This window comes from Elephas maximus, chromosome 10, assembly GCF_024166365.1.
Source record: "Elephas maximus indicus isolate mEleMax1 chromosome 10, mEleMax1 primary haplotype, whole genome shotgun sequence".
Lineage (NCBI taxonomy): Eukaryota > Metazoa > Chordata > Mammalia > Proboscidea > Elephantidae > Elephas > Elephas maximus.
This window is the reverse complement of record NC_064828.1, coordinates 83,363,053-83,383,778: the sequence shown is the minus strand read 5'-3', so window position 1 is coordinate 83,383,778 and position 20,726 is coordinate 83,363,053. Positions and strand designations below refer to the sequence as shown.

At 43.2% G+C, this 20,726-nt stretch overlaps 1 protein-coding gene across 1 annotated transcript in view; it reads right to left on the bottom strand.

Moving 5' to 3' along the window:
- TTC9 (tetratricopeptide repeat domain 9) overlaps positions 1-8,503 on the bottom strand; it is a 51,930-nt gene extending 43,427 nt beyond the window's left edge. Inside the window, exon 1 of the mRNA XM_049897958.1 lies at positions 7,922-8,503. Within this exon, the coding sequence (XP_049753915.1) occupies positions 7,922-8,327 (406 nt within the window). The 5' untranslated portion in view covers positions 8,328-8,503. The remainder of the gene's footprint in view (positions 1-7,921) is intronic.
- Between the last annotated feature and the right edge of the window lie 12,223 nt (positions 8,504-20,726).

Below are 20,726 nucleotides of genomic sequence, written 5' to 3'. Positions count from 1 at the left end.
CCTATAGTCTTAACCATTCACCCCCACAGCCTCCATCTTTAGGAGTTTCTTCCTTAAGTACTAAAATTTGCCTTCTTGAAATTTCAATCCATTGATCCGTATTCTACCCATTGAAGCCACACGGAATGCCTCTCATCACTGCATTGGGGACTGGCCTTGACATTTTATATATAATCTCATTTGGTCTATCCCTGGTGGTGCAATGGTTAAGCACTTGGCTGCAAACCAAAGGTTGGCAGTTTGAACCCACCCAGTGGCTCCACTGGAGATATGACCTGGTGATCTTCCCCCTTAAAAATCACAGCCTAGGAAACTCTATGGGGCAGTACTACTCTGTCATAAATTCACCAAGGGCATGGACCTTGTCATTTATATTTACTGTTTTATACCTGGTCCCCAAACCCAGAATCTAGCATGTAAATGAAATGGTTGGCTTTACTGGACCCTTAACATGAGATAGATGCTGGGTTAGGCATTTTCATTCATTCCAAAAACATTCATTGAACGTAGACTATGTGCCAGGAACTGGGATCATCATGGTAGTCTTTACTGTCTTTATTGTTACGGTTATTATAGTTGTTGTTGGAAGGGTAGTGGCGGTAGTTGTTGTTAAATGGCTCATTTCAGTGGCAGTGAGTTCCCTATCACTGGACATACCTAAGCCAGTACTGATGACAAGTTGGTAATATTGTCAAGGATATTCACGCACCTGTGTAAGGTCTGGGGTCATATCCAAATCTGAAGCAAGAATTCTTATTTTACATCATTCTGGAGCCAGCTGGATAGTACCTCCTCACACTTTTGTTCTTACCACACAGAAACACTGTGAAAGGGAAACATTTGCCCCGTGAGGTTCCTCGGTTTAAACCCTGTCTGTAATTTAATTTAGGTACCCTTTTTAAAGCCCTTGTGGTAGAAAGGTGAAGAGTAGGGAGAAGAGGCATGGTCCATTTGGATATATCTTAACCTGGGATTCTTCTAGTACAAGTGAGCCATCCGTGGCACTATACGTCCTGCTTCCCTTTCAAAAACCTTAAGAGAACTGTTGGTTTTGGGTCCTACTAGACATGGTATCATTTCAGTGCTGATATGAAAATGTGTATTGTACTGAATGAATAGCGTCCCCTCAAAATTCATGCCTGCCCAAAACGTCAGAATGTGACCTAATTTGGAAATAGGGTCTGTACAGATGTAATTAGTTAAGTTCAGATGAGGCCATACTAGATAAGAGTAGGTCCTAGTCTAGTGACTGGTGTCCTTATAAGAAAACAGAGACACACAGACACACTAGGGATAAGCCTATATGGTGACAGGCAGAGTTTGGAGTGATGCATCTATAAACTAAGGAATGCCAAGGATTGCCAATAAACCATCAGAATCTAGGAAGAGGCAAGGAAGAAATCTTCCCTAGCACCTTCAGAAGGAACACGGTCCTACCAACACCTTGATTTCAGATTTCTAGCTTCCAGAACTATAAGTGAACAAAATTCTGTTGTTTTAATTCATTCAGTTCATGGTACTTTTTACAGCTGCTCTAGGAAACTAATACATGGGTGTATGTGCAAGAAAACAATAATGAGCTTTAAACTCCTAATGAACAATTTCAAGGTCATATGAATGCCACCAAGGAGACAGAAGTCCTTTAATCTTTTGTGGCATTATCTTTGGCCTTTTTTATGTCTGGTACCATTGTCTGTGCTTGAGTTTGTGGTTGTTGCTCTGTGGTTGGTACTGGACCACACTAATTATCTGGGTGACCATATTAATTATCTGGGTAAAAATGGAAAACTTTGTTCCAGGCGTGGACATCTGACTTCCCCAAAGCCAAATACTTTGGCATTAGGAAATATCTCGTTGGTTGGTTGAAACATTTGGTTTTCATCCTAGGTGTTTGGAGGAGACACAGCCTGACGGTAAAAGAGAACAACTGGAAGGAGAGAACTTCCCATACAGGAGCAGCTTTTGCTGCTCTACCTCTTGGCCTTCCTATCTGCTTTGCAGCTGGGTCCCTTGCCTTAGATGGGACACTCCTATGTATTCTGTATTCTGGCCACAGGGACTCCAACTTCAAGATGTTAACTAATAAGTTTCTGACTAAAATCCACCCAACTCATTTCCTTTGGAGGCAGACTAAGGAGCTTCAGAATCCATGTTAGAAACTCAGCCCAAAGTCTACATTCGGAATGGTCTTCCCAGAACCTTCCTAAAAAGTATTCTGTAAGTTTCATTTACAGAGCCCTTAAGCTTATAAGCTGCATTTATAGGGTCATTAAGATCTATTGGCCAAGTTGCTGCCCAAGGAACAGCCTCAAATCCACAATGACTTGGCCACTCAAGCTCTCCAGCCTAGATGGTTGAATCTTGGCTGAGCATCCTGGCATGAGGTCCCTTTTCTCTCCCGATCCTTTGGCCAATTTTTACCCCCACAACTCATCTTCTGACTATCAGATTACTGTTTGTCTTTAGCTCTGGACCTCCTTTTCACCACTTAGTTTTTGCATTTGTAATTCATCCATCTTCATGCTGGGTTCTCTGCCTCTAAACCAATTTATGTTGAGTATTCTTTGTTCTTGGAACTTGTCTATATCCAATTTTGTCTACCTTAAACTTACCCACTCAGTCATATTCTGTTGTCACATGGAGGGCCAGCTTCAAGGGTGGGTGACTTGTGCAGTCACATAGGCCCTATGCTCAGAAGGGTCCCATGCTTTGTTTAATGCTCTGCGTCACCTTCTTGAAATTCTTAATTTTATCTTTGAACTTGTGTTTTGTAAGTGAAGTCCAATGGGACAATGGAGCATGAGAGGAAGCAGGGGAGTTATATATAATACATGTTTCCCACTCCTTGTCAATCCCATTTGCAATATAGCATTCATGGTGTTCCATGAGCACAGAATCCATGGATCCACAATGTGTCAGAGTCCAGAGAGACTCAAAATGAGTACAGGTAAGGGTGTTATGTCTGTAACTGAGTAAGCTGACAACTCTGAGAGGCTATGCTTGCCATTCAAACCAGAAATTGCTTCAAACGCAGACAGAAAGTAATGGTGTTCTAATAAACACCAAGAACCCTATCACATCCTTTCTTACTTATGTTACTTGTCTCTATTAGCCAACCATTTATATTGAAAATGATGGCAGAAGGAAAAGGTAATTCCTCGTTCCTTTTCCCTTGAGTCCTCCTTACTCATCAGTAAGCTTAAAGTAGAGAGTATTGGTAGAAAGCGCACATACAAAGAAGTGAAATAAAAATAGTTGTATTAGTTTATCAGCATTTGTACTGCCCTAGTAAAAGAAAATAATACGCATGTATAAACTACGAAATGTGAATTGTGTAATTTCTACAATTTCACATACAAGTTAATTGCTCATATTTCCTTTTAAGACTGGCGTTGCGCAACAGGAATATGAACAGTAAAATTTATGTCAATAACTTAAAACTTTAATTTTCTTTTTAGTTGGAACAACATTAAATAATAAATAGAAAGCACCATGCCAAAGCAAGAAAGAGACCATCAAAGAAAGGAAAAACCTGTATTTTAGTACCTTTGATGATACCTTTTTTTCTGCTTTTTGAACAAGGAGTCCCATGTTTTCATTTTGTACCAGGCCCTGCAAATTATGTAGTCAACGCTGGTCCCACCACTTTAAGCGCTGATCCAGAAGGCCGTATCGCAAGCTTTTTCCCAGAGTGACTTCACTGACTTTGCACTCCTTGCCGTGCCTCTGTCCTGGGACTTCAGTTGGGATCAATGGATATTATTAGCCCCTTTGGAAGAATGAACAACAAAATCTCCCAAACATAGTTCTGAACGGATGGAAAAATGGAGGTAAATGAAGTGGTAGGGGCTTATTCAAGGTCACAGATCGTCTCTTTCAGGAATAGAGGCACAAGCTAACTCTCACACTCCTAGCCTTGAGGTCCAATGCCATGACCTGTCAGTACCCTTAATACTACATTACTGGCACTTGAGCTTCAAACATCACTTGAGACTACCAACGAAGTCTTTATGCGTTATAACTTTTAAGCATATCTTAGCTGAGGGCCCCCACAGTTTCATAGGAACAGATGTAGAGTAAAAGCCTCTGCCCTTCAAGGGGTTTTGCAAAGAATATTCTGAGGCCCAAGGGGAGTCCCATGTCTTATTCAAGGTTGGAGTGATCAACAGGCCAATGTGTGCCTCCTCTGTGGCCTCCATAAATATCAAATTCCTAGTTTCCCCAGGCAGGTCACAACGTCTTTTCTAATCATCATATGAGTCATTTGAAATTCCAAAGGAACAGGATGCTCCCATCTCTTTCCTTGAATTTCTTAGAGAATAAAGTATGCAAATCAAGTTTAAGGGCCAGATCCTTCCCAATCAGAAGGAACTCTAAGCTCAAATAGAGACAAGCATGGGCACTTTGGAAACTGCCTGTGCACCTCTGCTACGGTCCCAAGTCGCCTAAATGGACTAACGTCTCTTAGTACATGCTGGGTGCCCCGTTGCTATTCTCTTACAGCATTCAATGTAGAGCACAAGGGCTCAGTGAACCTAGGTTTCCTCCAGTAGCCTCACAACTGCCTCTTGTTTGGAGCAGAGACACCTTAGCAACACAGCCTGATCCTCCAGGTACTTCTGGGCTAGTCCAACTTCCTTCTAAATTCCAAGCCTCTCCCTCTATGCAGAGCTCTGCGTAGAAGGAGGTCAGATCCTTTAGAGAATATCTCCAGATTGCTCATGCCTGGAGCTCACTGGGCTGCTCTGCCAGCTGCTGATTCAATGGAAGGGTTAGCAGCCTTTCTGCCAGAATAAACCTGCAGTTGTTGGTCTCCCTTCTTTTAGCAGGCACATGGGGGAATTATATCTCATGGGTCACACAGCACTGTTCTGGCTCTAACAATAATAACAGTGATCATCTTTCCTTCCCTTCCTATCAAGTGATGATCACAAACACACATTTAAAATTTTTGTTTCCATTTAAAATAATCTCCATAAAAATATTTTAATAAAATGCAAAAATGTTTCTGACATAATTATAAGTGGGAATAAAAGCAGGATACACGGCTATATATATAGGAGGCCCTCAGCTTTGTAAACAGTTTACGTTTACACACAGAAAAAAATATAGGAAGGAAATATACCACAATGGATTTCTTTAGGTGGTGAGATTAGAAGTACTTTATTTTCCTCTTTAAAGTTTTTGGTATTTTCTAAAAAAAAAAAAAAAATACGTACTATAAGCATGGATAACTTTTGTAATCCAACAAGAAAGGATACTTTATTAGCTGGGGCTCCTGAAATGGTAGTACCCAATTTTATGCATTACCCCAAAAGAAACCAACATCAGGCTTCTTTCTATTTCTCGCCCAAGTGATTTGTACGTGGAATTCTCCTCCAAACTGAATTTTCTATACAGGATGCAGATTTTGACTTTGGCAAGACTGCTTAGCTTGTAATCACTCTTCTTTTCTTTCTTAGGTGGAACTTGACAACATTTGGAAATAGCCTTATTAGAGCCCTCAATCAAGGGACACTTATTTCTTTCTCCCAGTTGCCAGGGTTAAGAGTTTCTCAAAGGAATTTATGATGTGTAGGGCTTTGGAGCCCACCTGAGACTGGGCTCAGGGGAGACAGAGGCCCAGAGGATGCTGACTTTGTACATCAAGGTGTGATAACAAGAACATTGGTTTTGGAGTTGAATGGCACTGGAGCCTCATTTTTCTGTTTCTCTGCAAAGCTGATGATCATATTTCTTTTATTAAGTTGTTATGAAGATTTAAAAAGACAATATATGTAGGCTGCCCAGCTCGCTGAACATAATAAATGATTAATATTAATAAGTGGCGGGCACTGGAGGAGAAGGCAGCAGAAGGGGAAAATCATTCCCTTTCCAGAGTGTGTGGGGGTGGGGGTGGGAGTGGAGGAGCTGTCCAGATCTCAGCCCCACCCTGACTGAGCTGGCCTGACCAAGGACACATCTTTGGTTTCAGGATGGAAATGTAGCCACTTCTGGGGTGGAAGGCAGGCAGTGTTAGCCCCTGGTAGGCAGCCAAAGTCATGGGGTGAAGGGCAGTCCTAGAATGCCCACAGATAACACTGAATATAAGACTCTATTACCACTCAGAAATCACTGCATTAGTGATCTACGATGCCTCTTCCTCCACCCATAGCTGCTGAACTCTTTAACTATTCATCAGGCAGCAGCGTGCATGCCAGAGACTTACGGGAAATAAAGGGAATCAAACCAAATCTTGTGATGGATTTAAATATTCCATCTTTGGTCTGCTAGTACTTTATCTGCAGCTGTTATTACTAGTACTGCTACCAGCATCATCATTTCTATAACTGCAAGCTACTACCACTATGACTATTAATCCTTTACATTTATAAACTGCTTCACAATTTACAAAGTGCCTCTCCAGCCTGAGTTTTGCCTGATTAAAGATGGCACTGGACATGGTATTATGGGGAGGCAGAGATGGGCTGGCATCAGAAACCTCAAAGGGAACAGAGCAGGTCTGCGCTTAGAGCAGAAGTATCAATACTTACTTTCATCCCCCAACTGCTTGGGCTGCAGACATATCCACCAGCCCCAACCACACCCAGACACAGTTCCAACTGTTCCCTTTCATAGCTAGTTTCGGCAACTTCAGGGGTTAGGAACTGGGAGAAATGGCTTTTTTTTTTTTTTTTTACAAAGGAGTTTATCAAACCAAACCGGTTACCACCGTCAAGTCGATTTCAACTCATATCAACCCTAGAGGACATAGCAGAACTGGTCCATTGGGTTTCCAAGGCTGTAATCTTTACGGAAGCAAACTGCCACATCTTTTTCCATAGAGAGGCTGGTGGGTTCGAACTGCCGACCTTCTGTTTAGCAGCCGAGTACATAAACACTGCACCACCAGAGCTCCTTCAAAGGAGCCTGAACATGCCGTAATCCCACCAAATGGGGTGGCACAAGAGGAGAGAGTACTTCTCCAATATAATGCCACTGTCTCTGCCAACTTCTCCCACCTTGTCACAAGAAGGCCCTGGAAAGACCCACATTCTCCCTGTTTGAGAGGCTTTACATTTTCCTGTACCTAAATTAATTTTTTTTAATGCCCCACTTTGACCCTAATCCCCAAAGTAAACTCTGGAATGTACACCTTCTTATCCCAATAGAAGGGGCCCCCTTTTCCTCAACCTTAGCAGCCACTACTCCTGGTGAGAATGAGGCAGAGAGGAAAGCCAGGTTTTTCGGCTTAAATTCGGAAAGCAGGCACATAGCTCAAGTCCAGCCATGAACTATGTTCCCTTTGAGCTCTCTCTCCTCACCTGGCAACTGGGAGTCCCAGTAGCACCTTGGAATCCATTTTGCTTAAGATGCTGAAGGCATCACGGCAAACTGCCTTCTGCCACTGGGGCCAAAGGAACTTGGGAAAGGACCTTGCCACTGGGATTCGGTCAGTTGGGGAGAAGGTGAGAGCCAGCTCTGGTGCCTCTGATACCTGAGGGCAGGCAGGTGCGTTGGCTGCTTCTAGGATCCTGTTACAGGAAAACGCGGGTCATAGGGTGGGTGCGGGTGACCCACCCGGGGCGCTGCTTCTCTCACTTGTACCCAGGTCCTCTGGTGAGTACTAGCAATAGCAGTCACCGCCAAGCTGTTGAGTCCTTTTCTGTCTGTCCCAGTTATTTACAGGTGAGATTTACGATGGATGTGGGAAGAGACTCGGGATGACTATGGCCTTTGGAATGCATAATCCTAAAAGTCACACTTTTTCTAAAGCACCCCCCTCCCAGGTTCTCCTCCCCTGAGCAGGCATGGTCACAGCTGGGGAGTCTGCCCCGCGGGCGCACCGCAGTGGTCGACCGTGATAGGAAGAAAGGCGAGCTGGGAGGCTGGGAGGGCAAGGGAGAAGGAAGGGGTCGGGGTGCGGCGTGGTGCGGCTCACCTGCCAGGCTGTTGTAGCAGTCGATCTCGATGGCTTCCACCGTCTTGCTCTGCTCCTCCGAGAGGCAGCCGGCTTTGGGGGCTCCGGTCAGGGAGGCTGCGCGCGAGTCCCGCTCCCGTTCCCCGGGCAGCGGCAGCAGTCCCTTCAGCTCCAGCAACGCGCGGTGGTATTTGCCTATGGCTTCGCGGAATTTCTTGTCCTTGTAACACTGGGCCCCTTGGCTCTTGAACTCGTGGGCACGCCGAATGAGCTCGGCGGGCTCGGCCGCCGCCCCAGCCTGGCCCGGTGCTGGGGCCCCGCTGCCGCCGCCCGGGGCGCACAGAGGCGGCTGCGACCGCTGCCCCTCTCCCGCCGCGGGAGGACTCGGGTTCCCCTTGGCCCCGGCCACCGCGCTCTTCCTCTCCATTCGGCCACCGCCTAGGCGCCCCGCGCGCGCTCCGATCCCCCGCCGCCCCCTCCCGGGTTTAAAAGCGGCGGGCGCCGGCCCCACGCCTCCGAAGCTTTGCCGCGGCCGTGACACCCTGCGGCCGTCGCTCGCCCCGCACTCCCATTCTCCTCGCCAGCTGCCAGAGGCTGCTCTCTCCTCCTCCTCCTCCTCCGATTGCCTTCCCCTCCTTCCTTCCCTCCCTCCCTTCCCCACTCCCGCGCCGCCCGCCTCCTCCCCGCCCTCCTCCCTGCGCGCAACCTGCGGGCGGTGACCACCCAGCCCTCGGCGCTCCGGGCTTACCCGTCTCGGGGGTCAGTGGGCCCGACTGGGGTGGCGGTGATTCTCTCTGACCCGGAAGAAGCTTGGCTAGGCCGAAGGAGGTGAAGATTAATGATAAAGACGGCCGCGATCTTTCCCATTCAATCCTTCCCCCGGAGACGAGCCTAGCCTGAAAGACACGAATGGGGGAAGGGGTGTGTGTGTACGTTTTTGGGGGGGGGGGGGGCGGGGGCTGGCTGCAACCAAATGCTTGCAGACTCACCCGCAATAGATTTTTTAAAAACTAAAAAGAAAGATGCGGCAGGGAGCAAGGGACAGGCACACTCTATAGCTTCTTATTCTTTGCAGGCGGCCAGGTTCCCTTTTTGTGGACCCAGGTTGTTGTGAGGTGTGTATCTCCAACCTTGTGTGGCCGCCGGGGAGCCCAGAACACGGTGTGTACTTCAGTGTATGGTCGCTGTACCCCAGGAGGATATTTGTGCTTAAACCTCTGTGTGTGAGCAGCTGTGCGGAATGAATCACAGACATCAGAGATGGAAAACACCTGTTCCTGTTGGTCACTAGGCTTGGCACGTATGCATTCTAGTTTCCATTTATAGGACAGTTCCACGCCCTTCTTCAGTGCTAGGCTCCTTCATTCATTCTTACATTCAGTCAACCCTGAGTGTCATCTGTCTGCTGGGGATTTGCTAGGGCTAAGGTGCAGTGCTTAAGCACTCAGCTGCTAACCAAAAGATTGGTGGCTGGAACCTACCAGCTGCTGTGTGGGTGAAAGATGCAGCAGTTTGCTTCTATAAAGATTTACAGCCTTGGATACGCTATGGGGCAGTTCTCTGTCCCACAAGGTCGCTGTGAGTCGGAATGACTCCATGGCAATGGGCTTTTTGGTTTGAAGAGGCATAGACAAGTCACTGCCCTGAACTCAAGAAATTCCCGGTCTACCAGGAGAGATAGCCATCCACTGGTAGAGTCAGAGATGTTAGTTGCCTGTCCAATTGGCTCTGACTCATGGTGAGCTCACGTGTAACAGAGCTAAACATTGGGGGTCCTGTGTCATCTTCATGAGGGTTGGTATATTGGAGTCCACTGTCGTGGCTATTGCATAGTGCCTTCCAACCTAGGAGGCTCATTTTCCAGCCTTGTATTGGAATAGTCTGTTGAAATCCATAGGATTTTCCTTGGCTAATTTTCATAAGTAGATCACCAGACCTTTCTTTCTAGCCTGTCTTAGTCCAGAAGCTCTGCTGAAACCTGTCCTCCATGGGTGACCCTGCTTGTATTTGAAATACTGCTGGCATAGCTTTCAGCATTATAGGAACACACAAGCCACCACACTACAACAAACTGACAGAGACGTGGTGGAGAGTCACAATACCAGGTAGGAAATAGTAAGTGACACTGGGGAGAAACAGATAAAGTGCTGTCGAGCCCTGAGTAAGGGAGGGAGAGGTGACTTTTGGGTGGTGGTGGATCAGGAAGCTTTATGGAGGAAGTAACCTTTGAGGACCTTGAAGAATGGGACGAATTTGGGTATGAGGAAACAGAAAAGTGATGCATCAGCCAGAGTGAGGAAATAGAGCAGAAATTCTGAAGTTAGAAATCTCAGGTGTGTTTAGGGCATAGTGTTTTGATTTTGTGGCTGAAAAAGAAATGGTGGAAAATGATTGGGTTAGATTGTAGAGGCCTTTGGATGAAGAGTTTGGGTTTGATTTTGTAGACAATGGAGAAGGCAGTCATATTTTTTAGTGCCCTCCTCCTTTATGATGCTAAGGAAAAAAAAAATTGTAAAGCAGTAGTTCTCAAATTGTGGTCTCCAGACCTGCAACATCAGCATCACCGGGGAACTGTTAGAAATGAAACTTCTAGGGTCCCACCCCAAACCTACCAAGTCTGAAACTTTGCAGCTGGTATCCAGTAATCTGTACTTTAACAAGCCCTCTAGGTAATTCAGCTGCATGCTTAAGTTTGAGAAGCTCTACACTAAAACCTTACTATCCAAAGTGTAGGCCTTAGGCCAACAGTATTAGCATTGCCCTCTTTGAAATGCAGAGTCTGCAAAAGCCCAGACCAACTGACTCAGAATCTGCATTTTAACAAGATCACCAGGTGATGTGTACAACTATTAACACGTGAGAAGCACTATTCTAGAGGATTTGGAGAATACAGAAAGGTATTAAGAAGATACCCCTAACCTTCATCATCACTCAGAGATATTCTTTGTTAATATTTTGGTTGAATTCCTACCAATTGTTTTCTGTGTATTTTTTTTTTTATATGCATACAAGGCTCCCTGGGTGGTGTAAATGGTTAGGTGCTCAGCTACTAACTGAAAGGTTGGAGGTTCAAATCCACTTTTCAAAGGTCAAAGCCATTGAAAACCCTATGAAACACAGTTTTACTCTGACACATGCGGCGTTGCCACGAGTTAGGAGCCACTCAAGAGCAATGGACTTGGTTTTTGGCTTACATGTATACAAACCGCTCTTTTAACAAATATAAATGGTATGGCACTAAATACACAAATATACACAGTAGAAACAAATTCCTGCTTTTTTTTACTTCACACTATATGATATGATTAAAAATGTATATTGTTGTTAGGTACTGTCGAGTCAGTTCTGACTCACAGTGACCCTACGTACAACAGAACAAAACGCTGTCCAGTCCTGTGCCATCCTCATAATCTTTGCTATGTTTGAGCCCACTGTTGCAGCCTCTGTCTCAATCCATCTCATTGACGGTCTTACTCTTTTTCTCTGATTCTCTTCTTTACCAACCATGTCCTTCTCCAGGGATTGATCCCTTCTGATAATGTGTCCAAGGTACACGTGATGAAGCCTCACCATCCTTCTAAGGAGCATTCTGGCTGTACTTCTTCAAAGACAGACCTGTTGGTTCTTCTGGCAGTCCATGGTATATTCAGTATACTTCACCAACACCATAACTCAAAGGCATCAATTCTTCTTCAGTCTTCCTTATTCATTGTCCAGCTTTCACATGCATATGAGGCAACTGAAAATACCATGACTTGGGCCAAGTGCACCTTAATCCTCAAAGTGACATCTTTGCTTTTCAACACTTTGAAAGAGGTCTTTTGCAGCAGATTTGCCCAATGCAATACGTCTTGATTTCTTGACTACTGATTCCCTGTGTGTTAATTGTGAATCCAAGAAGAATGAAATCCTTGACAGCATCAACATTTTCTCCATTTATCATGATGTTGTTTATCAGTCCAGTTGTGAGGATTTTGCGTGTGTGTGTGTGTTGAGGTATAATCCATACTGAACACTATTGTCTTTGCTGTTCATCAGTAAGTGCTTCAAGTCCTCTTCACTTTTTCAGCAAGCAAGATTGTGTCATCTGCATGTCACAGGTTGTTAATGAATCTTCCTCCAATCCTGATGCAATGTTCTTCTTCATATGGTCCAGATTCTCAGGTTATTGGCTCAGCATACAGATCAAATAAGTATGGAGAAACAATACAACCCTGATGCACACCTTTCCTGATTTTAAGCCATGCAGTATCCCCTAGTTCTGTTTGAACAACTGTCTTTTTATCTATGTACAGGTTTCTCATAAGCACAATTAAGTGTTCTGGAATTCCCATTCTTCACAATATTATCCATAATTTGTTATGATCCACACAGTCAAATACCTTTGCATAGTCAATAAAACATAGATAAATATCTTTCTGGTATTCTCTGCTTTCAGCCAAGATCCATCTGACATCAGCAATGATATCCCTTGTCCTACATCCTCTTCGGAATCTAGTTTGAATTTCTGGCAGTTCCCTGTCCATGCACTGCTGCAACCGCTTTTGAATGATCTTTAGCAAAATTTTACTCGCATGTGGCATTAATGATATTGTTCGACAATTTCTGCGTTCTGTTGGATCGCCTTTTGGTCACAAATACGGATCTCTTCCAGTCAGTTGGCCAGGTAGCTGTCTTCTAAATTTCTTGGCATAGATGAGTGAGCACTTTTAGCATTGCATCTGCTGAAACATCTCAATTAGTGTTCTGTCAACTCCTGGAGTCTTGTTTCCTGCCAATGTCTTCAGTGCAGCTTGGACTTCTTTCTTCAATTCCTTCGGTTCTTGATCATATGCTACCTCCTGAAATGGTTGAATATTTATAATAATATTTAAATATTCTTTTAAACCCTCATTTTTAACAGCTGCATAATATTTCATTGTATGTCTGCATCACAGTATACTTAACCATTATTCTATGGCTAGGAAGATTTTAATTCCAATTTTTTGTTATTATGAGTAATACTGAGATAATAAAAATAATAGATCCACTTACATATCATGCTCTTTTTACATATAACGATTCATTTAATCCTCATAACAACCCTCTGAAGTAGGTGCTATTAGCCCCATTTTGGACACCAAGTTGTAAAGACTCACTAAGGTCACACTGCTAGTAAGTAGTGGGGCTGGGATTTAAATCCAAGCAACCTGGCTTCAGAATCTGTGCTCTTAGCTATCTTTCTACTTAAATTTTTGTCTTTATTTTTCCCTACAAGAAATTATGTCGTTCTTTTTTTTTTTTTTTAAGTCTTGAAACGTTGTCCGTGTGCTTTTTGGGTAGGTTGTACTAACTTGTGCTTCCGCCTTGACAGCTGCATCCTTGACAATATTGAGGGTTAATATTTAAAAAATATTTTCCAATTTGATAAATGAAAACTATTTATTGAATCAACTGGGATTTCTTTAATGATTAGTAAGGGTGAACATTTTTCACATGTATTGCTACCATGTATATAATACCGAGGTCTTTCCAGTCGTACATACTTTTAATATACTAAATTATACCTTACTTGTACAGCAACTTACTTTTCTAAGTGCTTTAACATCTTTGATCTCATTTGGTCCTCACTTTAGCCCCATAGAGGGTAAGTGATTCTCCCTGCACACAGTGAGTTTACAGTGGTCTCAGACAAGTGAGACCTCATATTAGTTCAGTAGTGAAGAAGCTTTGGGTTCAGACAGATGTGGACTAGTTTTCCAGCTTTGCTACTTCCTGGGCAAGTTATTCAACTTCTGCAAACGTCAAATTTTCTGACTCATTAAATGAAGGTACTACTTACTTCATAGGGTTTTCATGAAGTGCATTGTAATTGCTCAGCAGATGGCAACTTTAATTATTGCTCATTAAGTCTTGTCATTATCGGATCCCATAATAATGTTGTAGGAGAACTCCAATTAATCCATAAATATTTGCCCACCCATGTCACTTTTTACTTTAAGGTACTAGGTCAGGACGAGCAAAGAGAAGAAATTTAGAGGTCTGGAGCTTTGAATTTTCGTTGTTACCAGTGCTTACAATCATTTAGGTAGGAACGGCTACTGAAGGCAAATATGGGACTAAGATCGAGGCCTGGGATCTGGCTACTGTCAGAAATAAGTCATGATTTGGGTCACAATGGTCACAACCATTTAAAGGTGAGAAGTAGCGATGTGCCAAATTGCTTTTTGTTTTCCCACTGTGCCCTGGCTTAATGGAACAAGTATTTCATTCTAAGATTTTGGGTTTGAAAACAAGGCTGCCAGAGAACTGTGATCCATGTGGTATGACCCTGTGTATGAAGCAGAACTCAACACAAGCGCTCAGTACTAGCTTAAATGAAGGAAAGTACGAATGAGGAAGGGAGGGAGTATTATGGGGGTGTGCGGTAGGAGGAGACTTACTATGCCCATCTGTCCTGCTCAGCAGAGCTGTGTGTGTATGTCTGGAACTGTTTCATTTACTTGTTTTTAATATGCTTCTGTCTCTCTGTCTAAGCCACTCATTGGCAACTGTGTGCTGGTTTCTCCTGCCTTGAAATGGAATTGAAGTAGGTGCCAACAAGAATATCTCAAATGTCCTTTCATTAACTACTAGCTGTATGTACAGCACTATTTTAGCAAGTGAGTAAAGAGCTGAAGGACAGAAAATTTAGGCATGGATTTAGGTCAGAAATTCAGTGCTTCTCAGACTTTAACATGTGTATGAATCACCTGAAGAGCTTATTAAAATACTGCTCTCTGTTTCCATTCCTCTAGGGTAAGGCTCAAGATTATGCATTTCTAACATGCTTCCAGGTGATGCTGCTGCTGCTGGTCAATGGACCACATTTTGAGTAGCAAGTGTTTAGAGAAAAGGGAAACTTCATACCTCCCTCTCTCTCCTGGCCTTCACCTTCTCCCAGAGAGGAGGAGAGTGTTTACTTGGCTGGTCAGATTCCAGGAATTAATTGTTCCACATTTAACAAGGGCATGGTTAGGGATCTCCATGCAGCTTTCTCTTCTACTTTGTGCAGGAAGAATCAGTAAGCTGAGCCAGGGCCTCCTCTTGGGATCTGACCATAGCATTTTCTCTTCCTTAAATGCATAGCCAAGAACACTTTTTATTGCTTCCATTTCTTGTCTAATGTGGCAGGCCAGAGAGTAAGAAGACTTTGGTGCTTAGTGGGCAGAGTAGGGGTAGGGAGAAGAGGTGGAGAAGAGAGAAAGGGACATGGTGGAGGAGGCCCTCTAGATCTTTAGTGTAGGCTACTTCCTCCAACCTAGTGTGTATAAGAGAGCCCTGCACTACAAAACTGGGCATTTATTCAGGTGAGAATAAAGTGGTATTTTGATTTTTCATCTGCTGGTGGCCCTTGAATATATTGCTTCCTCATGGAACTCACAGGGGAAAGAGCTGACTGAACCACAGCCATCATGGTGCACTTGGCCCAAAGTCATCAAAACCTCTTCCTTTGTTCCTAACGGGCAAGCCCTGGGTACCTGCCGGTGAATCCTATGGATGACCATTCTACTAGAGGGATGACTCACTACTGTTGAGATATGCTGGACAATTCCTTAGAGAAGATGTGTGTGGAGCTATTCTGAAGGAAAGAACTTGGTGTGGTCAACAGCAAAAGGCACAATGCACCTGCTGGCTTTATGGGTCTCAGGCTTTGTATCTGCCCTGATTCTGGACCATGTTTCTGCTTCTCTGAGTTTCCACCTCTCACTTCCCACTGGTCTTAGAAGACTGAAGACCCTTTTCTTTCCAAACACACTCTGGAGCTTGCATATCTTCTAAACAGATGGTGTGTGCTGGTTTGTCTTTTCCTTCAGCTCTGAGTCTTAAGCGTATGCGAAAGACACACATTTGAATCTCTTTTATACTAATCTAAGCTGTTCAGGATTTGGTCACATGCCAACCAAGCCAAAACTATTTTGGGGATGTTTTTCTAATTGCATCAGACTTCACAATTTACCTGAGAAAATTACAGCATTTCTATCACCACTTTTTATCCACATTCAATCTTCAGTCATTCCTCTGTGGAAAATGGGGATTATTAACTATTTCACATCCAGAAGAAGCATGTGAGGCTAATGAGAGCTTCACAGTTTTGTGTATCCCACCTTTTACAAACTCCCCCACACCCAAAAAATCTCTCTATAGTTTCAGAGCCCTGCTCAGCCTGGCCTTATTTTTCTTCCTCTTTTCCTATTCCCACTCTCTCCTGCCACTCAGTCCATTTTCTATGCCCCATCCTCCCTATCTCCAATATCAATTATAGTCTTTCATGGGCAGCGTGACTTCAATTATTTGAATCTGGTACATCCCTTCTTTAGAGGAGTCTTCCTTCCCATTTTCGTGGTTTCTCATGGACCTGTCAATCAGGGTGCCTTCCCTGCAACCCCTTCCCTCCATGCATACTTGCTAGTACCTCTTCCAGCCTTAGTGATCATGTTACTCCATCTTCCTAGGCCACAGTAATTGGTTTGGGATGGGAAATGAGTCAAGTAGAGACAATCAGTTTTCCCTGAGATTTATATACAGACAATGGGGGAGAGAATTTTTTTTTCATTGGTATTATTGAGAGGATTTGAAGCAGGGGCTCTCAGTGGGTATCTTGCCCACCACCTGGAGAAAGCCTACCTAAAAAATGAAGTTGAACAGAGGCAAAAAAAAAAAAAAAAAGAGATGAAGAAGAGACAGAGCTCTAAAGGCATCAACTAACTTCTTAGATCCAGCCGTTTTTAATGCCAGATACATCCTTGGGCTTACCACATATGTGAACCCATGAATCCCCTTTATTACTTAAGGTAGTTTGAGCTGTCACTTGCAATTGAAAAAATATTGACTTATACATTCCTTCTCAAGTATTTGCTCTCTTCACCCACCACCTACTGCTACTCCAGTTTGGCCGTTGTTACATGTGGCTAATAACCACTGCCATGTCCCCTTACCTAAGCATACACAAAAGAAAGAATAGTATAATGAACTTTCAAGAACCTATCACTCAGCTTGAACAATTATCAATAACCAATATTTATTGCCATATGTTCAGTTTTCCATATGTGCTATTCTCTTTTCTGTCTTTATGCCTTTGCACTTGCAGTTCCCTGGGTGTTCCATGTCTCTCCCTCTCTCTATTTTTTCTCTTAGACTACTAGGTCTTTCAGTCAAAGTCACCCAGATTGGCTTTGTCCCCTCCACTATGAAGCCTAACTAACTTCTAAGTACAAGTTTGGTGTTCTTTCTGTGTTTTGGTAGATCCTTTTTTGAACTTTTAGATGATAATAGCACTTATTCACTCCATGAGTATCTATTGAAAAACTTCACTTATTCAGGCATTGGGATCCATCAATGAACAAAACGGGCAAAACACTCCCCTTCATGGAGCTTCCATTCTAGTGGGGGTGGACTGACAAGAAACATCACAACTAAGTAAATTACTTGGCGTAGTAGAATGTGATAAATGCAATGGAGAAGGAGAGTTTAAGAGGGATTGTGTGTGTCTAGATTTTAAGTAAGGATAATCAGATAAAAAAAAAATCAGATCAGTCACATTTATTACACTGCGTAATGGTGATTTGCTTACTTTTTTGTCTCCCCGGCTAGGCTATAGCTACTTGAAAGCAGGGGTTGTGTCTTATTCATTTTGTAGCCCCAACATCTAGTATAGTATTAGGTGTTCTGCGAAGGTTGTGGAATAAATTGAATAAACAGAAGAATACAAAATAGCAAATGGAAAGACTCTTGGTGTCAAGGAAGTTTTTTTAAACATAGTACATCTCTGGGAAAAAAATTCAAACAGCACTCTATATTTAAAAAGAATATATTAAGAAGCAAAGTTTCCTTCTACTTGTGGCCCCAGTCCTCCAAAATCCTTCCCAGTAGCACCCACTGTTACTTCTTTGTTATGTATCATTGCAGAGGTAATTATGTATCTATATATCTATCTATCTATGCCTGTCTATCGTTTCTCTATCTAACTTGCAAATATTATTGTGGAAATAATTGTATTTTAATGTATATGCAACTGCCACATTCTAAAATACACCCATATAGTACAGGTAGTCCCCAAATTACAACGAGGTTCCACTCCCACAACTCCATCATACGTAGGTTCTGACATAGGTCAAATACTTCATTTTTTTTTCTCTCAATGTTCATTATTATTGCCTTTTTTTTTTTTTTTATCAGTATCTTTATAAATCTGATCTTTATTTGTCTTTGGGGATTGGAACCATTACGTACAAACATACAGATATATTTTAATATATAGCCTGTTACCTGTTGCCATCAAGTCGATTCTGACTCATAGCAACACTACAGGACAGAGTAGAACTGCCCCATAGGGTTTCCAAGGGCGGTTGGTGGATTTGAACTGCTGACTTTTTGGCTAGCAGCCATAGCTCTTAACCACTGTGCCACCAGGGCTCCATATATACATAAAAAAATACACAAACCATTAAAATTTACTTGAACGATGAAGAAGCGTTGGACAACATTGCCATATTGTCAGTTCTGGTAATAACTCCACTTGTGGAAGGTTATGGATCTTCTGCATTACCCCTGGGAAGGGGGATGGCATTTCTAGTCAGAAAATTAGTGAGAGTCGTCTGTATGGTCCTTTTCTTTTTTTTCTTTATGTATTTCGTGGAAACATCTCACCACTTCCCAAATCTGCCTATCGACTTTAGCAAAGTGATCAGTGTTTGGGTCCACGTTTTCAAACAATTGAAGCCCCTGATTTAGCTTAGAAAATAAATCCTCAGGGCAGTGGTTTGAGCAGTAAATCATAAAATTGAACATCCACGAGGTAACAGCTGAGAATGATGACATCAGCAAATTACGTGCTGAAACATTGTATTTGTTTGTATGGCTGCATCAGAATGTATTTTACAAGGCTCCAGATGATGGGCAGCTAAGTGTAATGAAGATGTTTTGATGAACCACTCACTAGTTGAGAAGTCAGGCTGTGGTATGAATTTGGTACATCAAATCTTTCGTATTAAGCTAAGTCAACAGCTTCCCTGTTGAGGATGAGGCCAGTCTCACCACTTATGTGTATATTATCTAACTTCACGACAAGCCCATGAGGTTGTTATTATTGTACTCCCTTTACAAAGAAGAATCCTGAGATGTTTAGAGGTTAGGCAATTTGCCAAAGATCACACAGCTTGAAAGCAGGGCGTGGGTCTGTCTGACTCCAAAGCCCATGCTTTTTGCCATCACTGGGGTTTTTGGGAATTCTGCTAGAGATGAAATAAGGATGATTTATGTAAACTACTCAGTGGGCTGTCCTAGATTCTTTCAACCTGGGGCGCTCTAACACTGTTCCCCCCATCCATTCTCTGCCCTTTTCTATCCCGCTTTATGCCCTAGGAGACTGACTTCTACACCCACTGGGCTTCTTTAACCTCTTGCTGCCCGTCAGGTTTGGCCAAAGGGAGGCACCAACATGAGACTGATGATGGAAGGATAGAGAGGGTAGGGTATTTCTTTCTCACTCCCTTCTTGATTTGGAGCATAGTTTTGGCAGTGGCCATGTCCCTTTTTTACTGTAGTTATGAGTAGGTTCCCTCTCCTCCTCCATGGTTCTACCTCTCAGTGGGCTCTGGGAACATAATTTCTTCCCTTTGCTCGAATATTTTTCTTCTGGTGCTAGTTTCTGGTTGCCTCAACATTCTTTCTTGGTTCCTATAACCATGCCCACATTTCTGTAAATATTCTTCATACCGAAAGTCTCGTAAGGTGAACCATCATTGTTATATTTTGTCTCATGTCTTGACCCTATTATAAATACTATTTTAAGATGTTATCCCTTTTAGAAGACTTTTAAATACCTGATGCTACAAGACCCAATAGAATAAGTCTGTAATGGTAAAATTTCAGGTTGGTAGGATGAGCTATTTGGGGTTAATGAGAACTTTTTACTCTCAGATTCTATTTAGTTGGCAGCAGCCTATCTGGGCAAGTGCTGAGACCTGCTCTGCTAGTGGTGAGGTTCTCAGAATATGTGGGGGGTTTTGTCATTGCTGCAAACGTGGACTCAAATGCTCTGTTTCTCATACTTTCATATGAAACTCTGAAACTATGAGCTGGAGCGTCTATCAGCAGTCAGTTAACATTTTAACAGCCTTTGTTAAACTACATACATACACACACAAACGAATATTTTTTTTTTCCTAAAGAAGTGCTAGAGAGATGTATTAGTTATCTATTGCTGAGTAACAAATTACACCAAAAGTTACCAGATTAAAACAACATTTATTACTTCACATTTTCTATGGGAGCTTTTTAGTAGGGTGGTTTTGCCTCAAGTTCTCTTATGAGGTTGCAGTCACACTGTTGGCCAGGACTGAAGTTCCCTGAAGGCTCAACTGAGGGAGATTCCAGTTCCAAGCTTATGCCCATCATTGTTGGCAGACCTCCACTCCTTGCTGGCTCTTGGCTGCACATCTCATTTCTTTACCATGTGGGCCTCCTGTCGTCTTCCCCACACGGTAGCTGGCTTGCCCCAGAGTGAGAGGTCCAAGAGAGAGATTGAAGAGATCCATAGTCTTGTATAGCCTAACCACAGAAGCGACATACCATCACCGTTGATGTATTCTGCTGGTCACATGGACTAATCCTGGTACAATGCAGTGTGAACATCAGGAAGTGAGGGTTACTGGGGGAGCATTTTGGAGGCTGGCTACCTCAGGAGAGAAGCAGGTGTTGTATTTTTGATTGTACCTAGCCACATGCTAGAGCCTAAGAGAGCATTTGTATAGTATCAAAAGAAAAACAAAATCAAGTAAGTTGGCCACTGATCACAATGATGTAA